This window comes from the organism of the source record quoted next, unplaced genomic scaffold (genome assembly GCF_019419815.1).
Source record: "Pyrus x bretschneideri cultivar Hongxiangsu unplaced genomic scaffold, Pyrus_bretschneideri_v1 Contig1, whole genome shotgun sequence".
Taxonomy (NCBI): domain Eukaryota; kingdom Viridiplantae; phylum Streptophyta; class Magnoliopsida; order Rosales; family Rosaceae; genus Pyrus; species Pyrus x bretschneideri.
In genome coordinates, this window is record NW_025999390.1 from 4,731,838 (window position 1) to 4,747,277 (window position 15,440).

Genomic DNA, 15,440 nt, shown 5'->3' on the forward strand with positions numbered 1-15,440 from the left:
ACTCAAAATTTTCAAGTCTTTTTCATTAGTTTTCCTTTGTATAATACATATTATTCCCAGTTCTCCAGTATTATTCTTTGTTTCTTGCTATGACTTTAGGGTATGTGTCTCCTACTTGCGGAGTGTTGACTTCCATAAAATACTACACCCAGAAAACCAGAAAAACAAGATGTTATGTAAACAAATACGATCAAATATAAATTTCAGAAAAATTCCAAATTTGAATTTTTCCTGATTCCACGCAGTGCCTAAAGTCAGTTCATCAAGCTCTCAATAAAATCCATGATTCTGTATATTCTCGGAGGACTAACAACGAAAAGCAAGAATGTTGCGTGGTCTTTCCTTCTTTCTGGTACTGCTATTGTTGGTGAATTCAGTCAAGGCTAGTGGAAGAGAGGAAAAATGTCAATTAAGTAACTCAACAGATAACTGCAAGAATCGGTTGTGTCATCGATCTCAGCTCTCGCGTGGGTAAAGAACAAAAAATAGCCATGGAAATGGCTGTCCGTCATCTTTTTAAGTCGACTTGTGCTAAAGTGGACTTGCACCTGAAAGATTCTCAAGGGAACTCAGCTCGAGCAACAGCTGCAGGTAAATTTACGTTTGCAGTACTAATTTTGCAACCTTATATTTGCATCACAATATCAGCATTCGTTTTTGTTTTGCAGCGATCAATCTCCTCATCAGCAAAGAAGTTGTGGCCATTGTCGGAAGACTGACCATGCAGGAAGCAGCTCTTATGTCTGAGATTGATAATACCACCGAGAATATTTTTCCCATCATATCCCTTACTTCCAGTGCAACGAGCTCACGATCAGCGTCACTTCAAAGACCAATTTTTGTCCAAATAGCTAACAATATCGTCTTCCACATCCAATGTGTTGCAGCCTTAGTTGGTCATTTCCAATGGCGAAAGGTGACTGCAGTTTACGAGAACAACAATGCATTTTTCTCCACTTCAGGGATCAAAACTCTCCTCTCTGATTCACTTAGATTGGTCAACTCAACGATTAAACACCACCGAGACTTCCCATCCTTGTCTTCACTCTCTAACCCGGATGCCAAGAGCTAAAGAAGTTGAGACGCAAGAGAAATAAGGTCTTCATAGTCATGAAATTCTCTTAGGAGTCAGCAGTTGTTTTCTTCGAAAAAGTGAAGCAGATGGGCATGATGGACAAAGGCTAGGCGTGGATTGTCACAGATGGGATTGCAAGCCTTCTCGATTCTGTTAACACTTCTGTCAAGTATAATATGCAAGGTGTTATTGGTGTTAAAACCAATTTTGTCGAAACAACCGAGTCATTCAGACAATTCAAAACCAGATTTCGCAGGATATACGGACTACAGTACCCTGACGAAGAAGAAACATCTAGTCCTAGTATCTTTGCTCTCCGAGCTTATGATGCAGTTGCGGCCATTACTCGACCAGTGACAATATTGCAAGAGGGAAATGCTACCTCAAAAGAATTGTCTCAAAATATTTTGTCTACTGCTTCACAAGGTCTCAGTGGCATGCTAGAATTCAAGAATGGTATGCTATCACAACCACTGACATTTAAAATCATTAACGTGGCTGGAAAAAACTACAGAGAGGTGGCATTCTGGTCGCCAAGATACGGTTTCTCAAAGAACTTGATGGAAAAGGGGATGGATACTGGTTTTTCTGAAGTTTTGGGGCCAATCTATTGGCCTGGTGGCTTACAAACAACCCCAAAATGCTGTGCTCCGGTTAATGTGGTTCGGCCCTTAAAAATAGGGGTTCCTGCCAGGGGTGCATTCAAGCAGTTTGTGAACGTAAGATATTACCCTGACAAGAATGAGACACGCATCTCAGGATTTTCAATCGATGTGATTAAAGCAGCTGTCCAACATCTTCCTTATCAGTTGCCTTATGTGTTCGTTCCCTTCAATGGCTTGTAGGATGAAATGGTGATACTGGTGTAAAAAAAGGTAGAGAATCTCTTTCTTCTGGTTTCTCGTATTAACACTGTTTTCGTAGGGCTCTGTTCTATGGACACTGATGACCATTTTAATCTATCTAAAGCAGAGCTTTGATGCAGCTGTGGGTGATTTCAAAGTCATATCTGATCGGTATCATTATGTAGAATTCACAGAGCCATACATAAGCTCGGGGCTTGAGATGGTTGTTACCGTGAAGCCAGATAAGCTCAAGGAAAAATGGATGTTCATGCATGCCTTCACCAAAGAAATGTGGTTCCTACTGTTTGTTACACACCTTTCTGTATGTTTGACCGTCTGGTAAATTGAAAATAATGGAGACAACCCCAAATTAAAGGGCACTGGGGCAATGCTTTGGTTCTCTGTCACCGTCCTCTTCTTTGCACACAGTAAGTACTGTCATAGAAAACGAAAACAGTCATACTGCTTGTCGCAGTCCCTCGATCGTGTACAGCCTAACAATTTTTAATATATATACAGGAAAGCGAGTTCGTAACAATTGGGCTGGGTTGGTTCTGGCTCCATGGTTAGTTGTGATTCTAGTTGTAACGGCCACTTTCACTGCAAGCCTCACCTCCATGATGACTCTCTCTCAAGTCCAACCATCTGTGCTTGATATTGAAACTCTTCAAAAAATGAATGCAACCGTTGGTTGTAATGGCAACTCTTTTATTGTTAGATATTTGACCAATGTTTTAGATTTTAGATCCGAAAACATCAAAGGGATTGCCTCCATAGATGACTACCCAAATGCCTTTGAGAAGCAAGATATTGCAGCAGCTTTCTTTGTCGTGCCTCATGCTAAAGTCTTCCTCGCAAAATACTGCACGGGCTACACAAAAACCGGACGTGTTTACAAGCTTAGCGGTTTTGGATTTCTGTGTTTCCTTCTCCCCTCCCTTCCTTAAACATCGTGTAGTCAATTTATTTTGCATACAAAATTTTGAGTGGCAAAAACATGAAATGCATTTACTTTAACTACACACAACCTTTTCAACAACTTATAAGCTCTAGCACCATAGCTAAATTAAGTTAAATTTTAATAACTTTTCCCTGGTAAGTTGTCAATTTATTTTGAGCATAGACCTTGGTGGTATGAATTTCTCAGAATCTGCATATAGACATACACGCGAATATATATATATATATATATATATATATATATTTGTGAGACATTAACATTATGCAGGAAGCTGCCATGGCATTCTGAGATGATACAATTTATTTGACTTCGATATCACACCGATTTTTACCTAAGAATTAATATTTCCTCTCCCATTTAACAATTCATCATGTCGCTATAATATACGACATCAAGTTTATCTTCAAATCTGTTTCCGAGAATCTACATATATTCTTCTGAGTCAAATGCAATTCGTGTGATGTAAATGTAGGTAGTTAAGACACTTACACTATGTTTGGATGAGGAAAATAAACTTGGAATTTAGATAAAAATCATAATTTATAAATTGACATGCACCAATTCCCTTATTTGGATTCATAAGCATAGAAATTTAAAATTTCCGTATGGAAAAAAACTTGGGATTTGAGACCTCGAATTTCCAAGTTTAAATTCCATGTAAATAGGTGTCAATTCCCAATTTCTCTGACTTAGAGTTTAAAAATAACAAATTCCGTATTCAATTCTAGAAAATTCACAAATTCTAGAAAATAAAATCTCGTCATTTCAATTTCCGTCATTTTAAAATTCCTTAGTAATCTTAAATTGCTTCATCCAAACATAGTGTTATTCTCACGGATTTTTAGTTCAAGGATCAAAGCTTCAATCGGGTCAAAGTCTATAGAAATTTGAGGTTACACCATAAAACCAATTGGCAGTATAAGGAGTAGCCCAACTGCTTATAAGCCCTTTTATGGTTTGGTCTCCCAGTGACGTGAGACTTTGTCTTCACATTCTCACAAAATCCAAGACCTAAGGTGTACTTTTTTAGTTGAGGACTTGAAACAAGTGGGGAATTCTTTGCATTGTATAATACATGTTATTCTCATTTCTCCAGTAATATTCTTTGTATCTTGCTATGACTTTAGGCTTGGGGAGGCTTATTAGTCCTATTGATCTGTTGAGTGTTGACTTTCACAAAATATTGCACCCAGAAAACCAGAAAAACAAGTTAAGAGAAAATCGTCGTTGAAATGTTATGTAAAACAAACACGATAAAATATAAATTTCAGAAAACCCCCAACTTTGAATTTTTCATGATTCCCCCTGTGCCTAAAGTCAAGTCATCAAGCTCTAAATACCATGAATTCTGTATATTTCGGAAGGACTAACAACGAAAAGCAAGAATGCTTCGTGGTCTTTCCTTCTTTCTGGTATTGCTATTGTTTGTGAGTTCAGCCAAGGCTAATGGAAGAGAGGAAAAATGTCAACTAACTCAACAGATAACTGCAAGAATCGGTTGTGTCATCGATCTCAGCTCTCGCGTGGGTAAAGAACAAAAAATCTCCATGGAAATGGCTGTCCAAGATCTTTTTGAGTCAACCTGCGCTAAAGTGGATTTGCACCTGAAAGATTCTCAAGGGAACTCAGCTCGAGCAACAGCTGCAGGTAAATTTATATTCGCAGTACCAATTTGTAACCTTATATTTGAATGCCGATATCAGCGGTTTGTTTTTGTTTTGCAGCAATAAATCTCCTCAGCAGCAAACAGGTTGTGGCCGTTGTCGGAGGACTGACCGTGCAGGAAGCAGCTCTTATCTCTGAGATTGATAATATCACCGAGAGTATTGTTCCCATCATATCCCTTACTTCCACTGCAACGATGCCGCGATCAGCGTCACCTCAAAGGCCAATCTTCATCCAAATAGCTAACGATATCGTCTTTCACATGCAATGCGTTGCAGCCTTAGTTGGTCATTTCCAATGGCGAAAGGTGACTGCAGTTTACGAGCGCAACAATGAATTTTCTTCCACTTCAGGGATAATAGCTCTCCTCTCTCATTCACTTAGCTCGGTCAACTCAGAGATTGAACACCACCGAGATTTCCCATCCTTGTCTTCTCTCTCTAACTCGGATGCCTTCGTTGAAGAAGAGCTAAAGAAGTTGAGAAGCAAGAACAATAGGGTCTTCATAGTCATGCAATTCTCTTTGCAGTCAGCTGTCTTTTTCTTCGAAAAAGTGAAGCAGATGGGCATGATGGACAAGGGCTATGCGTGGATTGTCACAGATGAGATTGCAAGCCTTCTTGATTCTGTTAACATTTCTGTCAAGTATAATATGCAAGGTATTATTGGTATTAAAACCAATTTTTTCGAAACAACCGCGTCATTCAGACAGTTCAAAACCAGATTTCGCAGGATATACGGACTACAGTACCCTGACGAAGAAGAAACTTCTAGTCCTAGTATCTTCGCTCTCCGAGCTTATGATGCAATTGGGGCCATTACTCGAGCAGTGACAATATTGCAACATGGAAATGCTACCTCAGAAGAATTGTCTCAAAAAATTTTGTCTACTGCTTCCCTAGGTCTTAGTGGCATGCTAGAATTCAAGAACGGTATGCTATCACAACCACCAACGTTTCAAATCATTAATGTGGTTGGGAGAAGCTACAGAGAGATGGCATTCTGGTCGCCAAGATACGGTTTCTCAAAGAGCTTGATGGAAAAGGGGATGGATAATGGTTTTTCTGAAGTTTTGGGTTCAACCTATTGGCCTGGTGGATTACAAACAACCCCAAATTGGTGGACTCCGGTCAATGTGGATCGACCCTTAAAGATAGGGGTTCCTGCAAGGGGTGCATTCAAGCAGTTTGTGGACGTAAGACATGATCCTGGCACGAATGAAACACGCATCTCGGGATTTTCAATCGATGTGTTTAAAGCAGCTGTCGAATATCTTCCTTATCAGTTGCCTTACGAGCTAGTTCCCTTCAATGGCTCGTATGATGAAATGGTGAAACTGGTCTACAATAAGGTAGAGATTCTTTTCTTCTGGTTTTTCATGTTAACGCTGTTTTCCTAGGGCTCTCTTCTATAGACACTGATGACCATTTTAATCTATTTAAAGCAGAGCTTTGATGCAGCTGTTGGTGATTTCGAAGTCATATCTGATCGGTATCATTATGTTGAATTCACACAGCCATACATAAGCTCGGGGCTTGAGATGGTTGTTCCAGTGAAGCCAGATAAGCTGAAGGAAAAATGGATGTTCATGCGTGCCTTCACCACAGAAATGTGGTTCATGTTGTTTGTTACACACCTTTCTGTATGTTTCGTTGTCTGGTTAATTGAAAATGAACATGGAGACAACCCTGAAATAAAGGGAATTGGGGCAATGCTTTGGTTCTCTGTCACCGTCCTCTTCTTTGCACACAGTAAGTACTCTCGTAAAAAACGAAAACGTTCATACTGCTTTGTCGGAGTCCCTCCATTTCGTACAGCCTAACATGCTTTCGTATATATGCAGGAGAACAAGTTCATAACAATTGGGCTCGGTTGGTTCTGGCTCCATGGTTAGTTGTGATTCTTGCTGTAACGGCCACTTTCACTGCAAGCCTCACCTCCATGATGACTCTCTCTCAAGTCCACCCGTCCATGCTTGATCTTGGCACACTTCATAAAATGAATGCAACCGTTGGTTGTAATGGCAACTCTTTTATTGTTAGATATTTGACCGATGTTTTAGATTTTAGACCCGAAAACATCAAAAGTATTACCTCCATAGGTGACTACCCAAATGCCTTTGAGAAGCAAGATATTGCAGCGGCTTTCTTTGTTGTGCCTCATGCTAAAGTCTTCCTCGCAAAATACTGCAAGGGCTACATGACAACAGGGCCTGTTTACAAGCCTAGCGGTTTTGGATTTGTGTGTTTCTCCCCTCCCTTCTTTAAACATTGTATAGTCGTGTTTAATTTGTTTCTGCATAGCTTACATGTACCATATTTACGGATCATGCTGTGCACATAAAATCCTTTTGAAGGGATAGTAATGCTAGAGGTAACTGAGTAAGTCATTTTTTTCTCGTTGTCTGCCGCAGGTTTTTCCAAAGGGTTCTCCTCTGGCTATTGACATCTCGGAGGCAATGCTAGAGGCAACTGAGAATGGACAAATCGAAAAATTGGAAAAGCAAATGCTGGCCGGGCTGTCATCTCCTAACTGTACTTCTTCAAACAACTTGAATGGTGGTCCAGTAGGAATAGGTCCTGGTCCTTTCTCTGGCCTATTTCAAATTTCTGGTCTTGCCTGTTCGTTGGCATATTTGGTTATAGTTGCACGTATAGTGCGTAAGCATCTGCAGGACTTGAGCTACACGCGACTACGAGCAATGTTAACCGACACAAAAATGTGGAGACACTTAGCCTAGAGCTACCGGAATTCTAAGCATCATTGCTCCAGAAACACGTACCTTACTTTAGCTGATTAAACAAAATTGTAAGCTCAGTCAGTGGCACACGACTTGTTGCCGGCGAATGTGAATTTACATGTTTCCGCATTCTTCCCTTCAATGATTTTCATATCCGGCCAAAGTCAGTTCCGTTGTTTGGTTTCAGTTTATTTCAGGCAGGATTGTTTGTAAATCCTGTAACTGCTAGCTGCTAAATAAGAGCACCGGGCGATCTTAATGAATCCAGCCACTTGAATTTTGAGGTCTGCCAGCCTCCTCCCAAAAGCATGCTCACGAAACTTGGTTACATCCTCGGTCTTTTTTGATATTTCGCTCGCACTTTGGACGCGGCTGTGTGTTTTCAGTAATCCAATCTATATTATCAATGCATTCTATATTTTCCAACTCATCTTTGTTCTTCAACATCATCCACTTTGCCACAATATCGCAGTTCACGGGACTCAGACCTTCCTCGTTATAATTTGAACAAAATCTGTAAGAGCAGAGGCATGAAACATCACAAGTTCCGTAGCCACCAATAAAGTCTACAGCACAGTTGCAACCGGGAGCAGGGCACCACTTTCTCTTCCCGTTACTATCTTCCACATAAGACCTCAGAAGGTACCGCGAATACTTAGCCTTATCGGCATCACCATTGCCTTTGGTTGCCAACACAGAGAGGACCAAATCTTCGCCAACAGCAGCGCCACAGCGCAGATGAGGACATTTTAGAGACAAACATCCAACACCATCTTTGCCAATCGATTCGCTTACATAAGCTGCCCAACATGCTCTACAAAAAAAATGGCCACAGAAACCGGAGCTCATTCTATGATCTTCACCACCAGCACCATATGTTTCGAAGCAAATTTCGCAAGTGAACGAACCAACACTTTGATCAACAAGTTAATTATGCACTTGTCATGTTATGCTACTCAAATTTTAGTTAATTTTAACGTACAATAGTGTGCAAATGTAGGTGAAGTTTGTTGACCAATTAATAAGTATGTGTCTTTGCGTTTAGCTTTCTTTCATAGTAGATTTGAATCGTTTTTATAGCATTGTCTTGGATTGTTTTGTCATTAATTATAAAGAAAATATATGGTTGTGTGTAATTAGAGAACTTCTTACAAAATACAAGTTCACTGTTCACCGTAGCATCATGTGCTAGCAATACAACCTCATATGCAAAAAAACTCTTCGTTGTATTACTAATGCAAAGCGAGTATGAAAATTCTGTACCCGTGCCAAGCAAGTCATTTTTACATAATTGGCCCACCACCGTCACATCATTCCAAGTACAAAATGGTTTTCCTCTCCAAGTCCAGCCCAAAACCCGATCAAAACCAGTACAGTCCAGCTATTTTCAGATTCAGCCTTTGCTTGTCAACGTACAGATCTCCGCCGACACACCCAGTCGTCTGTACACTGGCCTTTTACCCTCTCTCTCTCCTCTTTTTCTCTCTCTAAAAAGTCAGAAACGAAATTTAATAAAATAAAATAAAAAAATCCTGCCTTTAAGGTTCCAGGTCATGCGAGGAAGACGGTGGAGTCGATTGCACTCCATTCCCTATTAAATCCATCGAAATAAAACAAAACCAGATTACTTATTAAGTAATTAATTAATTTATCCAGCCAAGCATATATAAATAGTGAATATTATTTATAAATTTTGTACTCTCACCGTCTCACGCATATGCCAGTGCAGACTCCCTAGTGTCCCTTCTGAACTCTTACTCTGTCATTTTCGCAAGCACTCGGTGCGCTAGATCTCTCCTCGAATTCCTGCCACCGGAAGCTTCTCTTCTCCGCCGCTGAAATGTTGAGCTTTTGAACCGTTTTGATCGGGTTCGTCGGTGGAGATGGACGGCGGCGATGGGACGATGAGGCTCGGTGCTCTTAACTTGAAGCCGGATCGGGTCGGCGGCTTCGAGTCGGGTCCCGACGTGTCGGTTTCGTCGCCGGTCACGAGGCAGAAGGCTGTGGCGGCAAAGCAGTTCATTGAGAATCACTACAAGAACTACCTTCAAGGTCTGCAGGATCGCAAAGAGAGGTACTTTGCGCATTTTTTTAGTTTTTAATTCGTCAAAAGTTTCAAAATTTGTATTGATTGTGATTCCAATTAGAAATCTCGAACTTCGTCTTTGATTTTCGTGCACACAGTTCTGCTAATACTGCATTTGTGTGTTTAAGCTCGATTTTGAAATGCTTAATTTTTCCCTTTTGTTTCAATCAATCTTTTCCATATTAATGATAGTTTCAGTTTTTCTTTTGCTATTTATGTTTTCTGTTTGGCATTTTCGAAAACTCGAGAAACTGGAAGAACTAATTCTGATACGATTACTCGATTTAGCTGTGAACTTTAGTTTACTTGTTGTTCGCATTTATGGATCGGTTTGAGTAAGTGCTGAACATGAAGGAATTGAAATGTGTTGTTACTGAGATTAGACAATTTTTTTGTTATAGACGTCGAGCGCTTCAAAGGAAAGTACAAGAAGATCAGATACCGAGTGAGGAACAAGAGGAGATGATGCGGAATTTGGAACGCCGAGAAACAGAATATATGAGGATGCAAAGACGTAAAATTGGCATTGATGATTTTGAGCAATTAACTGTGATTGGCAAAGGTGCATTTGGTGAGGTATGTGAATTATCATATTTCACAGAACTACTTCGGTTTTCCCTTATTGGCAAAGGAGAATCTCTCCAGTTCAAATAGCTCTTGTATAAGCTTTATGGGTACTTACATAGCTTTGATAATTATGGTTATATGCTGAAGAAAAAATTATTGGTTACTTATATGTTTTGACCTACCTATATAGAATGAAATATACTGCCTGTCGTTAAAATATGGTACCATTCTTTTGTGTTTAATAATTGCAGGTAAGGTTATGTCGTGCTAAAGGTACAGGAGAGATTTATGCCATGAAGAAACTGAAGAAATCAGAGATGCTTAGTCGCGGACAGGTGACTGTTTAAAATTTTAAGAACTGTATCTCTAAAATCTTATTCCTTGCGGAATAGGAGAAGACTATCTTTGCTGCTGTACCCATTAGCTCCTTGTATACGAAGCAGTTCTATAAAGTATTGGTTCTAATTAGAAAACTGAGTACCCTAAGAATTGATCTATATTTATTTTAATACAATCATGTTACGCTAACATGATACTTGTCTTGATATTGTATGATATTACCATATCATTGTCCGTCATGATATATTGTCTTTTGATACAATATTACCATATCATTGTGCGTCATGATATATTGTCTTTTTGCATTTTAGGTTGAGCATGTGCGTTCTGAGAGGAACTTGCTTGCAGAGGTTGATAGTCGGTGCATTGTAAAACTTCATTATTCGTTTCAAGATTCTGATTTCTTGTACCTTATCATGGAGTACTTACCTGGTGGTGATATTATGACATTACTGATGAGAGAAGATACTCTTTCTGAAGATGTTGCTCGTTTCTACATGGCAGAGAGTATTCTGGCTATTCACTCAATCCATCAACACAACTACATTCATAGGTGTGACAGTTGTGTACCGTTTCAAATTTTAGTCAATAGCAACAAGTTTTTTCTCCTTTCCACTTGGTTTTTGGTTCGATAGTATTTTAGTTCAATATAAAGGTGATTTGAATGTGGACACATTTGGGTTCTCTAGCAGGTTCTTACCGTTAACGTACACAGACACAAAGGGAACACATAAAAACACACGAAACTCCATGTTATTTGAAAAAGTACTTGTTTCGGAGTAAAAACAGTTAAACTTACATCTACGTGACCTTGTTCTTCATATAGGGACATAAAACCAGATAACCTGATACTGGATAAAAATGGCCATTTGAAGCTTTCAGATTTTGGCTTGTGTAAACCTCTGGATGACAAGTATTCGACATTGTTGCTGGAAAATGATGATTTGACCTCCCAGGAATCCATATCTGAAACTGAAGGACAGTCTGGTTGTGATAAGGTTCCTTGGTTGATGCCAAAAGAACAGTTGCAACAATGGAAACGAAATCGCCGTGCCTTGGTAATTTAATCCGATTTTCTTTTCAATTCTTCTTGAAATACTCATCCAAAATATTGAATTAAGTATGCTGACATATCAAGCAGTGATGCACTTTTTTATGCAGATTATTTGAAATTTGTAACTTCTTCACCTCGTAGTTATTGAGTGACTAATTGTAATTGTTCTGAGTTACTAAAAACATCCATCTTGTTTAGGCTTATTCAACCGTTGGAACTCTTGACTATATGGCACCTGAGGTGTTGCTCAAGAAAGGATATGGAATAGAGTGTGATTGGTGGTCCCTAGGGGCAATTATGTATGAGATGCTTGTAGGCTATCCTCCCTTCTACTCTGATGACCCAAGGATCACATGCCGCAAGGTAATATCGTGATTGTATTTCTTAGATATTTGAAACAATCCTTTATAATTGCAGCAGAGTTAGACAACATTACTGTTTTCTGTAGATAATCAATTGGAGGACATACCTGAAATTCCCTGACGAACCCAAAATCTCGGAAGAAGCAAAGGATCTGATCTGTCACTTGTTATGTGATGTTGAGTCAAGGCTTGGGACTCATGGAGCAGAAGAAATTAAGGTAAGTTACCAGGTTTCAAAGAACTAATGATGTTCTGTATGAGTATCACATGAAATTTCAAGGAACTACTGTTTTTGAAATAGCTGCTATAATGTAGAAATTAAACCTGAAAGTAATCACATGGTGGGGTGTGCTGAAATAGTTATGGTACTATACATAAGTAAACAAATGCAATGGATTGTTCTTAAATTATTTTACTCATGAATGTTAATGTTGTAATGTATTCTTGTTTGATATTTGTTCACTTATAAAGCTAATGTTTCTCAGGCCCATCCATGGTTCAGATCTACTCAGTGGGACAGGCTGTATGAAGGCGAAGCTGCATATAAACCCAGAGTCATCGGAGACTTGGACACTCAGAATTTCGAGAAGTTTCCTGAAGTGAGTTCACTGATATTGATTTGGAATCTTATCCTTTAGTGGGGCAAAATTTGAACTTTTTTTAAGATGAACCGATGAAGATATAGATATGCCTGATATTCTTTGCACATTTGTACTTCCTTAAGAGGCCTGGCACTATCTTTTGGGTCCATGTCTTTAAGCATATTTTTGTTGAATCAAAACCAAATATTGTTGTTAACTTCCTTCCCTCTTTTTTGCTCCATTATAGGTAGAGGGACCGCCATCTACAATGCCAACAGTGGGACCTTGGCGGAAGGTAAACTTCATATTCCCTATTCATATTCTCGTTTTGGGACCAAGATGCTGAAATCTCTGTTATGCTCTTTCAATTTTGTTTTCCCTTTAAGTAAAGCATTTTCTTCACATGTCCAATAGCGTCCCCCGTTACCCCTGCCAGCACGCTACAAAGCATTTTATGAGAGAGAATTGTTTTAGTTCTCTATGCTAATCATTGCTGTATCAGTATGAAGCCTTACCTGATTTAGCTTGTTTGGCATTGCAGATGTTAACATCAAAAGATACCAATTTCATTGGATACACCTTTAAGAAATCCGATGTCCTTAAATCGCTTGAAAGTTCAGGTCTGCTTCTGACATGAGAAAATGAATCATATTTCATGGAGATGTCGCATTATTCTTTGTGCCTCTTTCAAAATTTATGCCTAGCCTTATACTTGGGCCATACATTGTAGGTACAGATATGAGATCAAATGGATCTTCAAAGTCCCCTTCTCTGATTTCCTTGTTAGGTACGGTTTTCTTGCAGTTACATCTTTTATCTCAACTCTCAGTGTATAGGTATAGAGTTATAGCATCATTATGTATCGGCAGTTTCATCTGTTATCCAATAATTCAAGACTCCGGCATCCGATAATTATAATTTTTTTAGTTTCTGGAACACAACAACTGGCTAAATTTTACCTTACTCTTTCTGCTTCCTGCAATTGCAGGTAGAATTGACCTGCAAGACACTGTGATACCGGAGGGTGATCCGAAGCAGGAAATCTAAATTTTGTACTGCACCGCGTATTCTTATTTTCTTCATGCACGTGATCTGCAACGGAAGACGTCGTTACTATTCAAGATTAGATTCGGCAACACGTGCTTATTACACGAAGACATGAATAAAAAGGTCAGCTCAAAGTTGATATGATCTTGGGTGCTATTTCTCTTATGACACCACCCCAAATACGCCTTTGATGTATAACTATTGTAAAATCCATCATTCTTAAGCTAAACATTTATCCCCGCTCCCCCTATTTTTGGGAGATTTGTTGTTTTAACATATAGAGAGATCCCCCTTTGGTACAGACTTTCGTTGTACATTAACAGGTTAATTCAGTTTTGTCTATCAGAATGGATACATGTTTGAAATTTGTATCACATTAACAAGTTGTATGGATGCTGTGTCAAATTGAATTTGACACCAACGACACATTATTTTGACCGGTGCGATTGTTCTAACTGAGGGGAGGATGATTTGAACTTAGAATGTAAGGTGGGCAGGGCACATTGTTCTGATCAATTGGCCTCGCTCACGTTACACCTCCATTTGTTGTTGACAAACTGGATAAGGACAAAAAATGAACTTATTTTGGGGTAACGAGGATCCTCTCCAGATTCTCTTTGTGAGGATCTCCGAGATCTTCAAATCATGTTTGTTCATCATACATCATGTAGTCAGAAATTATTTAAAATTAAATATAAATAGTACTTAACGAAAACTGATCATACAATGTACAATGAACAGACATAATTTAAGGATTCAGAGAGGATCCTCGTTCATTTTGGGGGGCTTCACTTGTCCATTTGTTCTAGCAAAGAAAATCACTTATCCATTTGTGCACTCATTATTTTTGTGACAAGTGGCACCGCCAAACTTTGATGAATGCATTTCTGTTGGCTTGCAATTATCAATGTTATCTACTCATTTAATTAACTATGTGGTAACATAATATTTAGCCAAAACAATGTTTATAACTTTATGTGGTTAAGAACAATTGGATGATTACATGATTTTTGATAAATCCATTTTTATAAAGATATTTTACAAGATATGATCAATTTTTATAAAGACGTTTAAAAAGATAGATGGTTCTGATTTTAAAGTTACATTGTATTATGTGAAATAACGAGAAAAAAATAAAAGAAATGCGTGCAAGGGTAATGTGGCTAGCTTTCTCAACCAATACAAATGATCTTGTAGATTTGAGCTTAACCAAGTTGACTATTGCAGTGTGCTACACTATTTGCATTCAAGTTTGAATCTCCTCCTATAGATTAGATGAATTTAGTATAATTACCTTATCCTTTGTAAAAAAAAATATTGAAGTGATGAGTTCAAATTTTCTACACTCAATTTGTGTATGTTGCTTCTCTGTTGTCTCTATCATTGATTAACACGGGTTATAAACTTAGCTCTCCTTACTTTTATTATTATAAACTTAACACATATCAATTAATAATCAATGTCACAAATAAGCCACACGCAAAATGCATGCATAGATTTGATCTCTGAATGGCTTTTTAGTCAAAATGGTCAATAAGATTTGCATAACTCTTCACTTTGATCCACGATATTTAAAATCAATATAATTGGTTCATGAGCTTGTCCATCATCAATCATTTTGGTCATTCCTTGAAAAAAAAATTCATTAAATAAGAATAGAATAACCAAAATACCCTTAATTTTTGTCAACGCATTGTTTATTAAGTTGATGGTATATTTGTCATTTTGATCTTTATTTAATATAATTTTGCACAAAATAACCAAAATGATTGATGGTGGACAATATCATTTTTATTGATTTTAAATCTCAAATATCAAAATAATGTGTTATACAAATTTTAAAAATTATTTTAACTAAAAAGCCCTCTCAAAATTATTTTAACTAAAAAGCCCTCTCCGGTTTTACAACTACCTATTTTCCTGTTGATGAGATGAAGTTGCTTTTAGTTGTAATGATGCAATGCATGAATTCTCATCGAGTTAGTACTAGAAAGAGCTATATTCAATGGACCTCATCCAAGTGATCCGATTCTGACTTGCCCAATTATACCCTTGGAATTTTCAATGAGCCAGATTACCACCTCATTTTTGGGGCCCTACTCACAGATATTTTCTGAT

At 38.3% G+C, this 15,440-nt stretch overlaps 3 protein-coding genes and 1 pseudogene across 4 annotated transcripts; 3 read left to right on the top strand and 1 right to left on the bottom strand.

The window, feature by feature from the left end:
• The first annotated feature begins 5 nt into the window (after positions 1-5).
• LOC125475723 lies at positions 6-2,906 on the top strand (annotated as a pseudogene).
• Positions 2,907-4,032: 1,126 nt separating this feature from the next.
• On the top strand, positions 4,033-7,415 carry LOC103955089 (glutamate receptor 2.9-like). 2 transcript variants are annotated; one of them, XM_048580900.1, is made up of 5 exons: positions 4,033-4,528; positions 4,606-5,897; positions 5,994-6,297; positions 6,390-6,787; positions 6,960-7,415. In XM_048580900.1, exons 1-5 carry the CDS (start codon positions 4,267-4,269, stop codon positions 7,284-7,286), a joined length of 2,583 nt encoding a protein of 860 aa, XP_048436857.1. In that variant the 5' UTR covers positions 4,033-4,266; the 3' UTR covers positions 7,287-7,415. The 2 variants fall into 2 exon arrangements, with proteins under 2 accessions (XP_048436857.1, XP_048436860.1); XM_048580903.1 differs by having other exon boundaries at positions 6,063-6,297.
• Positions 7,416-7,598: 183 nt separating this feature from the next.
• On the bottom strand, positions 7,599-8,135 carry LOC103955080 (probable E3 ubiquitin-protein ligase ARI11). Its single transcript, XM_009366955.2, has one exon. It carries the CDS (start codon positions 8,133-8,135, stop codon positions 7,599-7,601), a length of 537 nt encoding a protein of 178 aa, XP_009365230.1.
• Positions 8,136-8,853: 718 nt separating this feature from the next.
• LOC103950158 (serine/threonine-protein kinase tricornered) lies at positions 8,854-13,711 on the top strand. The gene is made up of 12 exons (XM_009361320.3): positions 8,854-9,360; positions 9,774-9,948; positions 10,191-10,274; positions 10,590-10,831; positions 11,105-11,336; positions 11,531-11,695; positions 11,781-11,912; positions 12,180-12,293; positions 12,523-12,570; positions 12,817-12,895; positions 13,006-13,062; positions 13,264-13,711. Exons 1-12 carry the CDS (start codon positions 9,170-9,172, stop codon positions 13,320-13,322), a joined length of 1,578 nt encoding a protein of 525 aa, XP_009359595.2. The 5' UTR covers positions 8,854-9,169; the 3' UTR covers positions 13,323-13,711.
• Positions 13,712-15,440: the final 1,729 nt, after the last annotated feature.